Raw genomic sequence first — 19752 nt, 5'->3', positions numbered from 1 at the left:
TTTTAGATTAGCAAAGTATCTTCATTCCTTTGTTTTACATTACTGTAATCTCGTTATCCTAATGCTACCCCTGCTGGCAAAGCATACACCGCTTTTGAGGGGATATGTGTCCTAACGCTTAATAAGAATGGATTGTATTTGAGGCCAGGGGCAAGACGGCTGTGGACATGAATGGGTAAATGGACTTAAGATATAGATCAGCCATGATCTAAATGACTGGTGGAACAAGCTTAAGGAGCTGAATGACCTGCTCCTGTTCCTATATTCCTATGAATAATATTTGAGCAGGACAGGATGCACAAGCTGGACTTTGGTGGTTAACTACAACTGAAGAAAAAACGTAACTAAAATAAACATTGAAAATGATGGAAATATGTAAGTTCATCAGCAGCTGTAAAGAGAAAAAAGTTTACACCCAAACATTATCCCTGTTTTTTTCCCTTTACGAACGCTAACAAAGTACTATGTATTTTCAACTTTGTTGTTCCAAAACTCTGCCATATGCATTGTGTCCTGTTCAAATGTCATTACTGGGAAAATAGAAACAGGAGCAGGTCATTCAGCTCCTTCAGCCTGTTCCACCAGTCATTTAGATCATGGCTGATCTGTATCTTAATTCCATTTACCCAATGTTTTCATTAATCTACATTGGCTTTTGCTTCCCTGATGCATTAAACACCCTCAACCTTGGTGTACAAAGTACAATTTCAAAATTTGGGGACAACACAAAACTTGGAAGCATTGTAAATAGTGTGAAGGATGGGTATACAATTTCAAAATGATATAGACAAGTTGGTGGAATGGACGGCTAAATAGCAGATGAAATTTAATGCAGAGGAGTGTGAAGTGATTCATTTTAGTAGAAAGAACATGGAGAGACAGCATAAAATAAAGGGTACAATTCTCAAGAAGGTGCAGGAGCAGAGGGACCCGGGTGTATATGGGCATAAATCATTGAGGTGACAGTTCAGGTTGAGAAAATGGTTAATAAAGCATGGAGTATTGCATCCGGTTCCAGGTGCCACGCTTTAGAAAGGATCTGTAAAGGCATTAAAAAGAGTGCAGGAAAGATTCACAAAAATGGTTCCAGGGATGAGGAACTTCAGTTACATAGATAGATTAGAAAAGTTGGAATTGTTTTACCTGGAAAAGAGGTTGAGTGGAGATTTGGTATTCATGGTATTCAAAGTCATGAGAGGTCTGGACAGAGCAGATAGAGAGAAACTGTTCCCATTGGTGGAACGATCAAGAACCAGTGCGCACAGATTTAAGGTAATTGGCAAAAGAAGCAATGGTCACATGACAAAAAAAACTTTTTCACACAGAAAGTAATTAGGATCTGGAAGGTTCAATCCAGGCCATCAAAAGAGAATTCGATTATTCTCTGAAAAGGAAGAATGTGCAGGATTGAGGGAAGAGGCCGAAGAATGAATGGCACGAGCTGAGTTTCTCCTTCAGAAAGCCAGCAGATTTGACGTGCCCAACGGCCTCCCTTTTCTAAAGCAAAAACAGAATTACCTGGAAAAACTCAACAGGTCTGGCAGCATCGGCGGAGAAGAACAAAGTTGACGTTTCGAGTCCTCATGACCCTTCAACAGAACTGAGTAAAATTAGGAGAGGGGTGAAATATAAACTGGTTTAAGGTGGGGGGAGAGAAGTTGGGGGGGGGGGGGCAGGGGTGGTGGTTGGTGGTTGTCGGGACAAGCAAGCAGAAAGATAATCAAAAGATGTCACAGACAAAAGAACAAAGAGGTGTTGAAGGTGGTGATATTATCTAAGAGAATGTGCTAATTAAGAATGGATGGCGGGACACGCAAGGTACAGATAGCTGTGGGAGGGGGTGAAATAAGACTAAAAGGGCATAAAAGGTATAGATTTTAAAATAATGGAAATTAGGTGGGAAAAGAAAAATCTATATAAACTATTGGGAAAAAAAAAAACAAAAAGGGAGAGGGAAGAAACGGAAAAGGGGATGGGGATGGAGGAGGGAGTTCAAGATCTAAAGTAAGACAAGAGTTTGTGCCACTTCTTGATGGTGACGATGAAACCTGTGTCTGCTGCGCCTCCTGCCGGTGGCCCCGGTGTATTGCTCTGCTCTCTCTCTCTCTCTCTGACGGTCCGGGGGGGGGAACGACGGTCCCAGCAGCGCTCGTGTGGCAGCCATGGAGCCCGATAGGGTGGCGGCGGCGGCGGCGGCGGCGGCGGCGGACGACGACGACTCAGAAGGTGCGGAGGAAGAGCGAAACGTGTTGCAGGAACTGTCGGAGTTGCCGGTGGAGGGGGCGGCGGGCAAGAAGAGGCCGACGTGCTCACGGTGCAGGTACCCGGAAAGCGACGTCTGCCGCGGGGAGTCAGGCCTGAGCCCGGCCTCGGTGACCCAGAGAGTCCGCCCCAGCTGCACGTGAGGGGGGCTCAGTGTCTCAAAATGCAATCCCCCTCCCCCCTACCCCTCCCCTCTACCCCTCCCCTTCCACCCCCCTCCCCTCCCCTTCCACCCCCCTCCCCTCCCCTCCCCCTCCCACCCCCCCTCCCCCTCCCCCTCCCCCTCCCCCCTCCCCCTCCCCCTCCCCCTCCCCCCCTCCTTCCCCGCCCCTCCCCCTCCCCCTTCCATCCCCTCCCCCTCCCCCTACCCCTCCCCCTTCCACCCCCCTCCCCCTCCCCCCTACCCCCCCCCTCCCCCCTACCCCTCCCCTCTACCCCTCCCCCTCCCCCCTACCCCCTACCCCTCCCCCCCTCCCCCCTACCAGCCCCCTCCCCCTCCCCCCCTACCCCTCCCCCTCCCCCCTCCACCCCTCCCCCTCCCCTTCCACCCCTCCCCCCTCCTTCCATCCCCTTCCATCCCCTCCCCCCTACCCCCCTCCCCCTCCCCCTTCCACCCCTCCCCCCACTCCCCTTCCACCCCCTCCCCCTCCCCCTCCCCCTCCCCCCTCCCCTCTACCCCTCCCCCTCCCCTCTACCCCTCCCCCTCCCCCCCTACCCCTCCCCGTCCTACCCCCCACCCCCTCCCCCTTCCACCCCTCCCCCCACTACCCTTCCACCCCCTACCCCTCCCCCTCCCCCTACCCCTCCCCTTCCCCTCTACCCCTCCCCTCCCCTCTACCCCTCCCCATCCCCCTCCCCCCCTTCCACCCCTCCCCCCCTTCCACCCCTCCCCCCCTTCCACCCCTCCCCCCACTCCCCTTCCATCCCCCCTCCCCCTTCCATCCCCTCCCCCTCCCCCTTCCACCCCTCCCCCCACTCCCCTTCCATCCCCCCTCCCCCTTCCATCCCCTCCCCCTCCCCCTTCCACCCCTCCCCCCACTCCCCTTCCATCCCCCCTCCCCCTTCCATCCCCTCCCCTCCCCCTTCCACCCCTCCCCCCACTCCCCCTTCCATCCCCCCTCCCCTACCCCCCACCCCCCTCCCCTTCCATCCCCTCCCCCTTCCATCCCCTCCCCCTTCCATCCCCCCTCCCCTACCCCCCACCCCCCCTCCCCCTTCCATCCCATCCCCCTCCCCCTTCCATCCCCTACGCCTCCCCCTTCCACCCCTCCTTCCACCCCCCTCCCCCTCCCCCCCTCCCCCTCCCCTCTACCCCTCCCCCTCCCCTCTACCCCTCCCCCTCCCCCTACCCCCCTCCCCCTTCCACCCCTCCCCCACTCCCCTTCCACCCCCTCCCCCTCCCCCTCCCCTTCCTCCCCCTCCCCCTCCCCTTCCATCCCCCCTCCCCTACCCCCCACCCCCTGCCCCCGTCCATCCCATCCCCCTCCCCTTCCATCCCTACCCCATACCCCCCACCCCCCCCTCCCCCTTCCATCCCCCCTCCCCCCCTCCTTCCACCCCCCTCCCCCCCGTCCTTCCACCCCCCTCCCCCTTCCATCCCCCCTCCCCCTCCCCTTCCATCCCCCCTCCCCCTCCCCTTCCTTCCCCCCTCCCCCTCCCCTTCCATCCCCCCTCCCCCTCCCCTTCCATCCCCCCTCCCCCTCCCCTTCCATCCCCCCCCCCCTCCCCTCCATCCCCCCTCCCCCTCCCCTTCCATCTCCCCCTCCCCCTCCCCTTCCTACCCCCCCTCCCCCCTTCCTACCCCCCCTCCCCCCTTCCTACCCCCCTCCCCCCTTCCTACCCCCCTCCCCCCTTCCTACCCCCCTCCCCCCTTCCACACCCCCTCTCCCTCCCCCTTCCACCCCCCCTCCCCCACCCCTTCCACCCCCCCCTCCCCCTCCCCCTTCCACCCCCTCCCCCTTCCACCCCCTCCCCCTTCCACCTTCCACCCCCTCCCCCTTCCACCTTCCACCCCCCTCCCCCTTCCCCCTCCCCCTCCATCCCCCTCCCCCCCTCCCCCTCCCCCCCTCCTACCCCTCCCCCTCCCCCCTCCCCTCCTCCCCTCCCCCTTCCCCTCTCCCCCTTCCCCTCTCCCCCTTCCCCTCTCCCCCTTCCCCTCTCCCCCTTCCCCTCTCCCCCTTCCCCTCTCCCCCTTCCCCTCTCCCCCTTCCCCTCTCCCCCTTCCCCTCTCCCCCTTCCCCTCTCCCCCTGACTCAGTTGAGCTGGTGCTCTTTGCCTTAAAACTTTTCTTGGTCTGAAATCCTCCCCCCCCAGCAAAGAAATGTTATTGTAACTGAATATTTAAGTTCCTTTTTAAAGTTTGAGATCACCCCTGGGTGATCCAAGGTGATCTCCTGGGGTCAAGAAGATAAAAACAAAAAAAAAATGCGGAGGCTGGAAATCCAAAACAAAAACAGAACTACCTGGAAAAACTCAGCAGGTCTGGCAGCATCGGCGGAGAAGAAAAGAGTTGACGTTTCGAGTCCTCATGACCCTTCGACAGAACTAAGTGAATATTAGGAGAGGGGTGAAATATAAGCTGGTGTAAAGGGGGGGTGGGGGCAGCGCAGAGAGGAGCAGAACTTCTTCAAGGTTTCTGCGATTCCCCCCCAGCCCCCCCCACCTTAAACCAGCTTGTATTTCACCCCTCTCCTAATATTCACTCAGTTCTGTTGAAGGGTCATGAGGACTCGAAACGTCAACTGATCTCTTGGGGTCATTGTGTGTTTGATTGGCCGGGAACGTCGTCCTCTTGTCCCTGTCCTGAAATCATGGGTCGCCATGGAAACTGGAAAGATGCTCATTGGTGGTGGGTGGGGGGGGGGGGGGGGGGTGGTGGGGGACGGGGGGAGGGGAGCAAAGTCCTGCTGCAGTTTTGACATTTGCAAAGATCCAATAATCCGTCCTCTGTGCTCATGATGTAAATCATCAGATGGTTGCAGCCCATGCGGGCTCTCTGCACCAGTTACTCAGCTAGATCCACTCCATCCACTGCCATTGCCCCTGTGAGCTCTGCAATGTTTTCTCTTCACATAATTATCCACTTACCTTTTGAAGGCCACAATTGAATCTGCCTCCACCACACTCTCAGGAAGTGTATTCTAGATCCTAACCACTTGTTGCCTAAAAAAAAATTTTCCCTCATGTTACCTCAGGTTCTTTTGCCATTCACATATATCAATGCCCTCTGATTCCTGACCTTTCTGTTGATGGAAACAGTTCTCTCTAACCAGTCTAATCTATCCAGACCCCTTATGATTTTGAACACCTCGATCAAATCTCCTCTCCACCTCCAAGGAGAACAGGCCCAGCTTTGTCAATTTATCGACGTAACGAAAGTCTTTCATCCCTGGAACCATTCTCATGAATCTTTTTTGCACTTTCTCCAATGCCTTCACATCTTATCTAAACTGTGGTGTCCAGAATTGGACGCGCTACTCCAGTTGACGCTGAACCAGTGTTTTACAAAGGTTTGTCGTGACTTCCTTGCTTTTGTACTTTGGCTCTATAAAACTCAGGATCCTGTATGCCTTATTAATCACTTTCACAACCTACCCTGCTATGTTCAACAATTTGTATACCTCCAGGCCCCTCTTCAGAATTGTACCCTTTATATTATGCTTCTTGTTGAGGTATTAGTATTTTAGGCAGGTGCGTGTGGATAGGTTAGCTGAAAGATATGCACACTGTTTAAAGTGAAAGCTGTGGAAACCAGAAACTGAAGCACTTACAGAGATGTGAAGAATCAATAACGGAATATTGAGATGGTTTAAAAAAAAGTTGCCCGAGCCATCCACAGAAGAGAGCATTGAGCTGTGTGCATTGTTCCTGGAAATTTCAAAACTGTTTACAAAAGTATTGTTTCAGGTAATGTACACCGTATAAACGTGTTCTTCTGCTTCTGAGGGAGATCTGTGTATAACCCATTCTGTGGTATTAACATTAAAAGGTCTTACTGCTGTAAGTAGGATCAATTAAAGTACACTTTTCTGTTCTTAGGAAGTTTCTCTCAAGTTAATAGAAATGGACAATTTAGATGGTGATATAGAAGTGTAGTATGTGTGATGCCTGAAATGTGATGGATGCATCCTAAAATATTATATGTGTGATAATCTCCTATGATGAACAGCCTGGGGTCTGAATTACGGTTATGATTTTTGCATGGTGTTATCTGTAAAAAGATGAATGCAGCAGAGAGGATGGAACCAAACACAGCAACACAGTGGAGTTTGGGAAGGGAGGAATAAGAGTTTTAGAGACGTGACTAAAGCATGGAGTACATAAAGTACGTGGCTCAGAATTCTAATAGTAAAATCATTGGATGTGAAGAAAAGTATGGGTAATTTTTTAAAAATTCACTCATAGGATGTGGGCTTCACTGGCTGAGCCAACATTTATTGCCCATCCCTAGTTGCCCTTGAGAAGGTGGTGGTGAGCTGCCTTCTTGAACCGTTGCAGTCCATTTGGAGTAGGTACACCCACAGTGCTGTTAGGAAGGGAGTTCCAGGATTTTAATCCAGTGACAGTGAAGGAATGGCGATATATTTCCAAGTCAGGATGGTGAGTGACCTGGAGGGAACCTTCTAGATGGTGTGTTCCCATCTATCTGCTGCCCTTGTCCTTCTAGTTGGTAGTGGTCATGGTTTTGGAAGGTGCTGTTGAAGGAGTCTTGGTGAATTCGTGCAGTGCATCTTGTAGATGGTACACACTACTGCTACTGTGCATCACTGTTGGAGGGAGTGAATGTTTGCGGATGTGGTGCCAACCAAGCGGGCTGTTTTTTCCTGGATAGTGTCAAGCTTCTTGAGTGCTGTGGGAGCTGCACTCATCCAGGCAAGTGGAGAGTATTCCATCACACTCCTGACTTGCGCCTTGTAGATGGTGGGCAGGCTTTGGGGAGTCAGGAGGTAAGTAACTCGTCACACTATTCCTAGCTTCTGACCTGTTCTTGTAGCCACAGTATTTATATGGCTAATCCAGTTCAGTTTCTGGTCAGTGGTAACACCCAGGATGTTGACAATGGGGGATTCAGTGATGGTAATGCCGTTGAACATCAAGAGGCAATAGTTGGATTCTTCTTGTTGGAGATGGTCTCTGCCTGACACTTCTATGGTGTGAATGTCCAGGTCTTGGTGCATTTGGACATAGACTGCTTCAGTATCTGAGAAATCGTGAATGGTGTTGAACATTGTGTTATTATCAGCGATCGTCTCCACTTCTGACCTTATGATGGAAGGAAGGTCATTGATGAAGCAGCTGAAGATGGTTGGGCCGAGGACACTATCCTGAGGAACTCCTGTAGTGATGTCCTGAGGCTGAGATGACTGACCTCCAACAACCACAACCATCTTCCTTTGCACTAGGTATGACTCCAACCAGTGGAGAGTTTTCCCCTGATTCCCATTGACTCCAGTTTTGCTCAGGCAACTTGATGCCACACTCAGTCAAATGCTGCCTTGATGTCAAGGGCAGTCACTCTCACCTCACCTCAGAAGTTCAGCTCTTTTGTCCATGTTTGAACCAAGACTGTAATGAGGTCAGGAGCTGAGTGGCCCTGGCGGAACCCAAACTGGGCATCAGTGAGCAGGTTATTGCTAATCAAGTGCCGCTTGATAGCCCTATTGATGACCCCTTCCATTACTTCACTGTTGATCAAGAGTAGACATTTGGGGCGGTAAATGGCCGGGTTGGATTTGTCCTGCTTTCTCTAAGCAGGACATAATTGGGCAATTTTCCACATGGCTGGGTAGATGCCAGTGTCGTAGCTTGGCTAGGGACGCAGCAAGTTCTGGAGCACCAGCCTTCAGTACTATTGCCGGAATATTGTCAGGGCCCATAGCCTTTGCAGTATCCAGTACCTTCAGCTGTTTCTTTATATCATGCGGAGTGAATCGAATATGGCTGAAGACTGGCATCTGTGATGCTGGGGACTTCCAGAGGAGGCTGAGATGGATCATCCATTTGGCACTCCTGGCTGAAGATTGTAGCAAATGCTTCAGCATTATCTTTTACAATGATGTGCTGGGCTCCTCCATCATTGAGGATGGGGATATTTGCGGAGCTGCCTCCTCCAGTGAGTTGTTTAATTTTCCACCACCATTCACGACTGGATGTGGCAGGACTGCAGAGCTTAGATCTAATCCATTGGTTGTGGCATCGCTTAGCCCTGTCTGTCACTGCTGCTTATGTTGTTGGCATGCAAGTAGTCCTGTGTTATAGCTTCACCAGGTTGACACCTGGTGTCAACATTTATTTATGCCATTTGAATGACAAATGATGATGGTAGCTCTTCTGAAATATACATCTTGATCTGAATTTTAATCACAATGTTCTAGCTCAATTGGAGACAATTTTTTTTTTTGTTGACTCAAAGCCTGGATGTATCTTAACACACCAAGATTTTCTTTACGATTGACAAAGAAGTGATGTTCGTTACTCCAATTTGAAAGTACTACCTTAACTGTCAGGTACGATATTGGACTGAGAAGAAAATGGCAATCTTATTTGTATTCTCAGAGTTGTTGTCCAAAGATTTTCAAAGAATATTTCATTAGTTCCCATTTTCCTCCTTGCAAGTTGTTTATTGGTAGATGTTTGCTCACTGCTTCTCCATTTGTAGGTTTTGCATCTTCTCGATTGGTAGTTTTCAATTTCCACTTTCCACTTGTGTGATACGTGCTCAGTCGTAGTTTTTTAGTTTTCCGTGAACGTAAGACTGGATCCAGTCATTGCAGGAGTAAGACAGAAATTTGCCTGTGGGACCAGAGTCGACAGGGACAAACTCATGGCCCTTTATGAATGGTACTTAAATAAACAACTCTTACACACGCCAAGTTTAAAAAATAGATGCTCCATAGAATTAGAGGGAGGGGCCCTGACAATTGGCAGCAGGAGGATGGGGGTGCAAGCGTTTGACAGTATAACGGGGTGGGGTGTCATTAAATTTGGTACAATTGTGGAGGGGGTTTGGCAGAATTGCAAAGTTGAAAGGGATGAATGAATGCAGGTAAAAACAAAAAAACTGCGGATGCTGGAAATCCAAAACAAAAACAGAATTACCTGGAAAAACTCAGCAGGTCTGGCAGCATCGGCGGAGAAGAAAAGAGTTGACGTTTCGAGTCCTCATGACCCTTCAACAGAACTGGTTGAAGGTCAGTTCTGTTGAAGGGTCACGAAGACTCGAAACGTCAACTCTTTTCTTCTCCGCCGATGCTGCCAGACCTGCTGAGTTTTTCCAGGTAATTCTGTTTTTGTTTTGAATGAATGTAGGGTTTGGCTCACAAATGGATTCTTGGGAGCAGTGGGGAGAGAATAAGCAGTCTGGAAGTACTGGTTTGTAGATTTTTAGTAAACCTTTACAAACTTTATTCATTGTTCTAAGTTAGAAAAACTGTGGCAGGCGGAGTTCAATGTAAGTGTAAGGTCTTTGAATCCAGGAAAGACAAATAGCAATATTTTCTAAATGACGAGAGACAAGAAATTCTGGAAGAACAAATAGTTTTGTGTGACGATGTACACACATCACTAAAACTAGTTGACAGCTTAAAAAAAAAGCAATCAAAAAGGCTAGTGGACTTTTGGCCTCTAGGTTAATTGGATTGAATTACAAAGGGGAGGTTATTTTATTAAAATATAACTTTTTTGTAAAATTTTGCAAAAGTGCATAGTTCAAATTTAGCATTACATAAAGTGTGACACAGTTCAGTTTCTTTCAATACAGTACTGTGCATGGTTGGCACTGTGAGGTGCCTTACCACGTGTACAACATTATTCATTTAGGCATGAATTTTCGTCCTCATGTCAGGAGCGCAGAATTGGGAAAATTCCCGGCTCTGCAAACCTATCTCTTGAAAAACTACCCCAGATGTTCTAATTTTCATTCCCAGAAGGTGGGTGTTAATGAAAGTCGGGTACAGCTGTGACTGGGTGCGGAAACGGGCTGTGTGAAAGGTCTATCTCAGTCCACCAGCACTTCCAAGGAAAGGAATAAAACAGAAAACAGTCCTCTGTCCCTCACCCCTCACACCCCTTCACCCAACCACACATTGCCCATGCCCCATCCATGCCTACTTATGCCACCTCGTGCCCCTCACCCATACCCATGCCCACTCAGACCTCCCAAGCCAACCTATGCTACTCTACCTACCTCCATGTCCCTCTATAGCCCTTAAGTCAACCTAACCCCTCTACTCAATCTCCATGTTCTTTATAGCCCCTGTGCCAATTCATGCCAATCCATTCCCCCACTCATCACCTTTGTCCTCACATGCCAATTCACATAATTCCACCATTGGCAGACCTCAGGACCCATGCTAAGATGAAATGAAGTTCTATGTATCTATTGATGACCACTATTTAAAAAAAACACTTGTTGGTAAAAAACCCATTCACTACATTAAAATTCCTTCAACTACTTTATCCCTTAAAGCAAACATTTCCTTCAAGTACTTAATCCCTTATTTAAAAAAAATAAGCATTTGGATTTCTAGCTCCACATCAAAGACTTTATAACCACTCAGAGCTGTCAGTCAAACTATGAACTGACAGGCACCCAACTGTGATAATGATAGGTTGTGAAATCAGTCATGTAGTACAAATCCTATAATTATAGCTTCAGGCTTATGTCAACAGACAGATTGAAATAGCAAGCACTGATTGTTTTTAAACTGCAGACTTGTTTAAATTGAAAGGGCAAGAGATTTAAATGGCTTGACAATTCCAAGGGGCTTTATATATTTTGACAGGCTGACAGTCCCAATGAGTTGATCCACTTCTTACACACATTCATGTCTAATTTTAACAACCCTGAAAGGCATCTGACTTCTCCCAAAGTGCATTTCCCAAAGAGCACTTTACCTCTTCCAAATGTGTCCCTGGACCTATCCAAAAGGGTGAACCACACCTCCACCTCTCCAAAACATGCTGACAAGTCTAGACCTTCTCCTGAAAATTGTGAATTCCACAAGTCATGCTTTGGACATCCCATAATAAAAATTGGATCTGTTTGAAGGCAGCTGAATTTTTAGATGTGCAGCTGCCTCCATGTCCAGTCCACCCCCATTCCCACCAACACCCCCACCAAATGGTGGGTGCAGGGTTTGGAGGTGGGACTTTTGGAATCGGGGCTTCAGTGCCATTTTGGGTAAGTCGGAGACCCTCTGGGCCCCTGTAAAAACATTTAGGCCTTAACGTGCAAAATTCTTTCTTGAGGAAATTGTGCTTCAATTGCAGAGACCTTGGTCAGGCCTCACCTGGAACATTACATTCAATTATGGGCACTGAACCTTGCGAAGGATACAGTTATCTTAGAACGGATACCCATCTCTGTATGCGTGGATTTGAAGATTTGCCAAATGTTTTTTTTTCGTGAGAACTAAGAAATATAAAGTTGAAGAACACGTTGAAGTAATTTGCATTTTTCCTTCTTTACTAAGTACCTCTGCAACAGACACTTCAGACCTTATCTGTAAGTGTCAACATTCACTTGTTGTTTTCAATACAACTTAATATATTGGCTAAATTTTGAGTTCGAACGAGAAGTCTTTGGCCCTTCACAAATTTCCACCTATATTAGATTTTTGACAATTGCTTTGAGTTCGCCATGAATATAGATAAATTTTTAAGAATGTAGCTACTACACGCTTAGAAAATACTTAACAAAACATGAATAATTTGGCAATAGAAACATTTCAAAGTGCATAATTTCATTTGTCAGTAATAGCATACTGTGTTTACAAAACAAATAGTCCCTGGAATATAGTAACTTAAATTTTTTTTTTCAGCAGAGGTACCTCCAGAAAAAGTTGAAGAGTTCAGGCCTCACCTTGTTTGATGTTTTATACAAAAACAAAACATAGCCTTGGTTACTTTCCCTGTTCCTGATTTTCATGGGGGTTTGGCCTCAGTACAGCTCCATTGGTGTACAGAGTAAAGAAGGGGATGGGAATTAAAAACAGTACACCCTAGCAGACTCTGACTGGCTGGCCTGACTGTGAGTCATCAAGTGTTGTGGGAGTAATGGACCAAATATGAACCAGGTATTTTAACCTGCTACCTTGTTAAAAGTCTCTTTTAATGACACATTTCCAGAAGCCAATGGACCTGAGTTTAGACATCTGATGGATCATCATTATCTCAACCAAATTGATCACAGCAAGTGCTAATGCATAGGTTGTTCAATAACTTTCCTATAAATTTTGTAGTTGTTTGATATCATGTAACCTCAGTTTGTCAGAGGAAGTAAGATCATGGCCAAAAAGATTTTCAAAAAATATTTGAGTGAGTTTATTGGCGCATTTTAACTGTTATCTCTTGTTGAATGCTGATTGCTCATTGGTTGTTTCCATATTATAGTATCAGCTTTTCATTGCAAGCTTATGTACTTGCTTTTGATTGGTATTTTCTCAACCTGTTTACGTGCTTACTTTGCTGCACCTATCTTTTATTTTTGAGTTGAACAACCTCATGTGAATTTTAATTAGCCTATCATTCCTTTGTTGTTTAGAACTAAAACTCACTATTTTACAGATATTGTCCTTAAGAAACATGGTGACTATTCACTCTCCAAAGCAGGGTCCTCTGTGACTACAATTTACTGTACTTATCAATCTGCATTTTTAATCTTCCCCGGCTTTCTAGCTACCCGAGCCTGGATTTTGCGGTAGGAATACTGGTGAGGCTATGAGCATTCACTATTATCAAGGAATACGTAGTTCAGCGACCTCTGTCCTCTGCACATACACACTTAAACATTGAAATCAGGACGTTGCTGTCTGCTTTGTCTTTCTGCTTCACAAGCTACACCTCAACAGTACATTGGGCAATTCAGCATTAGAATATATGAAGGGTGTGAATTTGCAGCACTTCAATCTAATCGGTTGAAGAGACACATTGGGTGGAATTTTCTGTGCCCCTTGGCATCAGGTATCTTTGGCAGCGTGAGTGGACAATATGGCGAGAGGCCAAAAATTGGTTTCACAACGTCGTGAAACCAGTTTGCAATCGTCCACTCTGCCCATCAATGGCGGGCTGCGTTTTCCGCTGTCTGACATCAGGAACCTCGTTGTAATACATCTGCATATCATTATAAGGCCAGCAGGCCAGGATCGTCCCCCCCACGTCAGCGGGAAAACACGTCGGCGCAGAACATGTCTCGACAAGAGATTGCAGAATTCGAGACTTACCGTCATGGCCTTGTTCACATGACGGACATCCGAGGAGCAGAAGATGCTGGAGCCTGACAGCAACGGGACCCTGGAGGAATGTCCATGACATGCTGGGTGGATTCTCATGGATATTGCTCTGCTGCGAAACAGCTCATGGAAGTTGGAGAGTCACCATTGAGGGTCTGCTCACAACGGATAATGGTCGAGAGGGTGGAGAGGAAGGTCCAACTTGGGGATGGGAGACAATGTACCGTGGGGTGAGAGAGGAACGTCTAGGATCTACTGGGAGAGGTCTAGGATCTATTGGGAGAGGAAGAGGTGTTGGTGAGGGAATGAGTTTGGGAGGGGGGAACAAAGCTGTCAGTGGGGGGTGAGGCTGGGGGTGGAATGAGGGTGTTGGGGTGGTGAGGTTGGGAGGAGGAGGCAGGACTCCTGGGGGTGGAGGGGTCATGGGGGTGAAGACAGCAACTGGGGAATTAGGTGTAAGGCAGGAAAAAGGTGTAAATGAAGGAGTTCAGAGAGGTGAAGGAAGTGGGTGATGGAAAAAGTAAGGGTGTCTGAAGGAGTCAGGAAGGGGAAAGGACTGGGGGGCCTAGTCTCGGGGTGGGGGGAGAAGGAGTTCCGAGGGGGGAAGGAAGGATTCCAGAGGTGCGGATGTCCAGGTGAACGTGCAATGGAGGGCTCTGATGATTCCTTGAGTGCCTCCCAGGGAGTGAACTGAGGAGGCGTGGTTTGATGGAATGGCGAGAATGACTGAGGGTAGAGTGAGGTGGTAGGATGGGAGGGGGAGGGTGAGGGTGCAACAGTATCGGTAGAAGGGACGGAGAGGGTGGTTGGTGGAGACTTGTAGGCAGACACGGACTCTAGAGGTGGGAAGGAGGAGGCCGGGGAGGTTAATGTGGATGGGGGTGGGATTTTTGGGGAAGAAGGGAACAAACATGTTCACCTGGACATCCCTGAAAGAAAAGGGTTGTGGCTGGTAGGTCACGGAGGGGAGGTGGAAGGTGATGCCAGGGGGGTCAACAGTGAGGTGGGGAAAGGAAATGCGTGACTGGGGGAGGGGAAAAAACAGGGGAGCACAGGGAAAAATGTAACAGGACCATGCTTGCCAAATGGAAAGTGAAACGAGAGTCATGGTGGGTGAGATCAGGAGCTGCATGGAAGTGTGATCAGGTGGAGATGCAGGTCAGCTCAGATGGTCAACTGAAAGCGAACCCCAGCAGGCAGCATTGAAAATGCTCAGGACATTGAGATGAGTGTGACATGGGCAGGATCTGCGTGTTTGGGAGAGTGCTTCCAAAAGACCCTTCCACACGCACACTTCTCTCCCCAGAATCACTCGTGGGCTGGCTATGTGCAGCTGAACTGCAGGTGTCGGGGGATGAAGTGGGAGGACTCGCAAAGCCTGTACATAAAGCTGAAAGACACCATTACATATTATTCAGTGAAAGTGAATATATTTCCAGATTGTAAAATGACAAAAGATGTTCACCCATGCAACCAACTGTGATCGGAATTTCTTACCTTTTGAACGCCTTAGGCTTCTAGTTGCTGCCCTGACATCTGCAGCAGGGGTGGAGATAGCCTGTGTCATAGTTGGCTTTGTTGCCTCTGATGCTTTCAGCGTGTGTCCTCTGGAGAGCTGAGGCCTTGGGGGCCCTGGCTTTCTTTAGCTGTCCTCCTATGGGCCAGCTGCACCCTCTGCAGTGACAGAGCATGAGGTTGAGGGGGTCACAGGCGAAGGGTACTTGGAGGGAATGGACAGCCTTTTAGATTCCTGAGTGGATGACTCAGTGGTGTCCACCTGCCGCTCCTCCTCTGAGTGCCCTTGGGCCCCAGCCTCACTCCTTGATGGGAAGGAGCACCTGCAGGGACATCAAGGTGCCCCGTTTCCCTCTCACGTCCCCACTGCAGGAACTCACCCATGGCTACCGTGATGGAGCCTACAGGCATCTCTCCGTTTTGCTGGACCAGGGTCACCGTGGCCTCTGCCATCCACCCCATGGAGGCTTCCATACACGCACATGTGGGCACCACTTCATCAAAGAGCAGGCGGACGCACTCCTTCGACTTGCGTGCCACTCTGCTGAGAGCTTCCAACATCTCTGCATGATGTTCCTCAGCCTTCTGCTGACTCTCCAGGATGAGTTGGAAGGCCAAGTCCAGAGGCTTGTCATCTGACTCGGACCTCACAGTTACCTCTTCAGCAGTCCTCCGAATGCTGGGGAGCTCAGCTGAACCTGCATCTTCCTGCTGTGGACACATGTCCATGCGGTGACCACCAGATTGTGAACCTCTGACTGCTCTAGAACTAGGCCTCACCGAGGTGTGTGTCTCTGCGCAGGTGGAAAGTGTGGGTAGGCAACGTGACCAGTCTTCCAGGCTGCTTATTTCCAGCTCTTCAATGGAGGAGGAGTGCTCTTGGCTTGAGGTGAGGATGTGGATGGAACTGAGGGACTGGCTGGCTGAGGGTGTCCATCGCTTGGCAGAGCTCCCTGTGAATCAAAGTAGAGATAACTAGTGCATGTCAGCAGTCAAAAGCAGGAGAGAGAGAGCATTCACATTTACGTTGAGAGAGGGATGATGTGGTGCAGGATCCTCACAAGGATGTTCGCCGCCTGCCTCACTATCGTTGCCAGCACGGTCTACATCCTCACCAGTCAGTGTGATGACACGCTCCTCAAAGTGAGGGAGGGGCCTAATGTAGGTCACTTCAACCCCGGTCTGGGACCTCTCCCTGCTGTTGTGAACCGGCTTCTCCTGCATTAAAACAGATGGAGAGGGTGTGAGCAGGACACATGGCACTGCCTGGAATATTTTTGTGGTGAACGGAGACATGGATGGGATGAGGACACGAGCTCCAGAGGATATGAGCCTGATGGAGGTGTGAGGGTGTACGTGAGAGTTAGTGCCTTGAGGTGTGAAGTCCCTGTGGATGTGTGCTGAGTTTGTGAGCTGAGAGTGATGAGAAGAGTGACTTACCCTGTTGCGGAACTGGGTGGCTGCCCCCTTTTGCAGGGGCTGGCCACCGCCTCCATGATGTTGCTGGCCCTCCTGCGGACAGAGTGGGTTAGAGGACATCATGGTGGGCCTCCACTGCGTCCAAAAGGCGGTTGAGAGACACATCATGAAACTGAGGGGCTGCAGTGTTCTTGCCTCTCTGGGCCACGCCTTCTGTGCAACAGTCTTGGGTTGGAAGCAGAGAGGTGTGCACATGGCTGCACTTTAAATATGGCACCCGGTGTGATGAAGCGGCAAGGTGACAGCAGGGTGGACAAATGAAATGGCATATTTCCCGGGGATGCATGATTAACCAGCCGGGATTGGGACGATACGGTGCGAAAACCCGCCATTGCAGCCTGCAGGAAACACGTTCCTTTTCCCACCTGCTCCTGCACTGAGTGCAAACCTGGGACATTTCCACCCATTGTTGCTTGTCCTGTTCATCCAGGCCTCAGATACTCTATAGAGGGTGCTGTGCTGTTTGGACTCCCGCCAACCACGAGTTTCCGTACTAAAGCCCGAGTAGGCTTTCTGGATATCTGAAAATCTGATGAACGGCTAGTGCTGTTTGTTTGCCGCAGTTCTCAAAATCTGAGCTGTGGTTTCTTTCACAATTCGGGGGGTAGCTGGTAATTGTTATTGGAAAAATCAGCAAAATGGGAACAAATCCTGAAAGTACAAACTAAATTTATTAATTTCCCCATTTCCTTACTTTTTAAAAGTCTTTCAAGTGATGTGGCTGTGCTGGCTAGGATGAATTTATCACTAATTCCTCACTGCCCTTGGGAAGATGGTAGTGAGGTGTCGCCTTGAATTGCTGCAGTCCATGTGGTGTAGGTACACCCACAGTGCTGTTTAGAAGGGAATTACGGTTTTTGAACCAGTGATAGTGAAGGAACAGCGATATAGTTCCAATCAGGATGGCTTGGAGGGGAACTTGCAGGTGGTGGTATTCCCTTGTGCCTGCTGCCCTTGTCCTTCTAAATGGTAGAGGTGGCAGGTTTGGAAGATGCTGTCAAATGAGGCTTGGCAGGATGCTGCGGTGCATCTTGTGTATGGTATACACTGCAGCCACTGTGTAGTGGAATGCACAGTGCTGGTGGCGGATGGGGTGCTGATCAAGTGGACTACATTGTCCTGGATAGTGTCGAACTTATTGATGTTGTTGGAGCTGCCAAGAGGAGATAATGCCATCACACTTCTGACTTGTGCCTTGTAGATGGTAGGCAGAATTTAGGGAGTCAGTGGTGAGTTGCTTGCTGTAGAGTTCCCAGCCTCTGACTAACTTGTGGCCACAGTCTTTATATGGCTGACTTTTGTCAGCATCTTTCATTTCTTGGTAAGCCTGATTGTGCCAATGTCCAACTCCAATCACTGATGACTAGACCTGACCTGGGCCATTCTACCAATCTGCGATGGGATACTTACTGAGTCATTAAAAGTATAGAATAATACAGCATGGAAGGAAGACATTTGGCACATTGTGCCCGTGCTGGCTCTTTGCAAGAGCTATTCAATTTGTCCAAATCCATGGCTCTTTCTCCAAGGCCCTGCAAATTGTTTCCCTTCAATTATTTATCTCATTCCTTTTTGAAAGTTACTTTTAAATCTGCTTCCATGAACCTTTGGGGCAATTAATTCCAGATCATGACTTGCTGCACAAAAGGAATTTTCCTCATTGCCCAAGTGGTTCTTCTGGCAATTGCCTTAAATCTGTGTCCTCTCAATACTTAGCCTCCTGCCAGTCTGATCAATTGGAAGTAGCCCAGTTGTTTAAATTCTGTCTGTGCTTTTAATAGGCAAATTGCTGTATTCTTGCAAGTGACCTGGGAGCCAGCTTTAATTACTTTTAAATCACATTCTGGAAATGCACAGGAAGTTCTTTAAAGAACTTATAGCCAGGTCCTGGGTCATGGCCGTGTGATGTTTTTCTCAGCAGCACACTGCAACTCTTCTCCCACTGTTACCATCCCCAGGATCTTCCTCTCTGTACTTCCGCATCCAGCAAACCCTTCTTAATACTTGTACACAACTGGCACCACTATTCCGGTTCACTCATACACCAAGACTGCCTTCCCTTCAGGCCAAATTCCAACACCCTTCTCAGATCAGTTCCATGCTCTCAACTTACCACACCCAGTATTCCTAGTCGAAAGGACCCATCTCCAACGTTTCTACATCCTAACCTCCCTTTACTTCATACATCGCATTACTGTCTTTTCACCATGAACATCCAATCTCTCTACACCTCAATTCCCCACCATGATCGTTTGAGTTTCTGCATTCCAGTCACATCTGTTATGACCCTGCAATCTTCTGCAACAGTATTTCTGACAAAGCTCCTGTTTTCTTGAACTGAGGATTCCACCCAAACATTCCTTCCCCAACCTGTGCCCCCATGATGGTTGACTGGACCTTCAACTATGTCATTTCTATTTCTCGCCCTTTTGCTGTGACCTCTTAGCACCCCCTCCCAAATCCATAACATGGTTCTCTTTGTCTCAACTTCCACCTTACCAAGTAATATTTCATACCACAGAAATGCCAGGCAATGACCACCACAACAAGGGAGAACATAACCATGACATTCAATGGCATTCCAATCACTGAATCCCCCACCATCAATATCCTGAGAATTACCTTTAATCAGAAGCTTAACTGGACCAGTCACATGGATATTTTGGCTACAAGAGCAGACTAGAGGCTGGGAATTCTGTTGTGAGTAACTCACCTCTTGACTCCACAAAGCCTGTCCACCATCTACAAGACACAAGTCACGAGTGTGATGGAATACTCTTGGCTTGCCTGGATGACTGCAGCTCCAGCAACACTCAAGAAGCTGAACGCCATCCACAAAGAAGCAACAAACTTGATTGGCACTCCATCCACCAACTTAAACATTAACTTCTTCCACCACCAGCGCATTAGTGGCCATAGTTCCTACCATCTACAAAATGCAGTGCAGCAAATATCCAAGGATCCTTCAATAGTACCTTTTAAAGCCATAACCGCTGCCACCTCAAAGAACAAGGGCAGCATGCATATGGAAAACACCACCATATACAAGTTCCCCTCCAAGTCGCACATCATCCTGACTTGGAACTAAATCGCTGTTCCTTCACTGCTGCTAGATCAAATCCCTGGGATTCCTTCTTCAACTGTACTATGGGTGTACCTATGCAATAGGGACTGCAGCAACCCAAGAAGGTGACTCACCACCACCACCTTAAGGACAATAAGAGATGAGCAATAAATGTGGCCTTGCCAGCAATGCCCACATTCC

At 48.7% G+C, this 19752-nt stretch overlaps 1 protein-coding gene across 1 annotated transcript in view; it reads left to right on the top strand.

The window, feature by feature from the left end:
- Nucleotides 1–2041: 2041 nt before the first annotated feature.
- Nucleotides 2042–19752, top strand: part of dtwd2 (DTW domain containing 2) — a 174528-nt gene continuing 156817 nt past the window's right edge. The window contains exon 1 of the mRNA XM_041186554.1: nucleotides 2042–2320. Within this exon, the coding sequence (XP_041042488.1) occupies nucleotides 2163–2320 (158 nt within the window). The 5' untranslated portion in view covers nucleotides 2042–2162. The remainder of the gene's footprint in view (nucleotides 2321–19752) is intronic.

Source organism: Carcharodon carcharias, chromosome 4 (genome assembly GCF_017639515.1).
Source record: "Carcharodon carcharias isolate sCarCar2 chromosome 4, sCarCar2.pri, whole genome shotgun sequence".
NCBI lineage: Eukaryota > Metazoa > Chordata > Chondrichthyes > Lamniformes > Lamnidae > Carcharodon > Carcharodon carcharias.
Note: the sequence above shows the minus strand (reverse complement) of the source record. Positions and strands in the feature narration are given on the sequence as shown.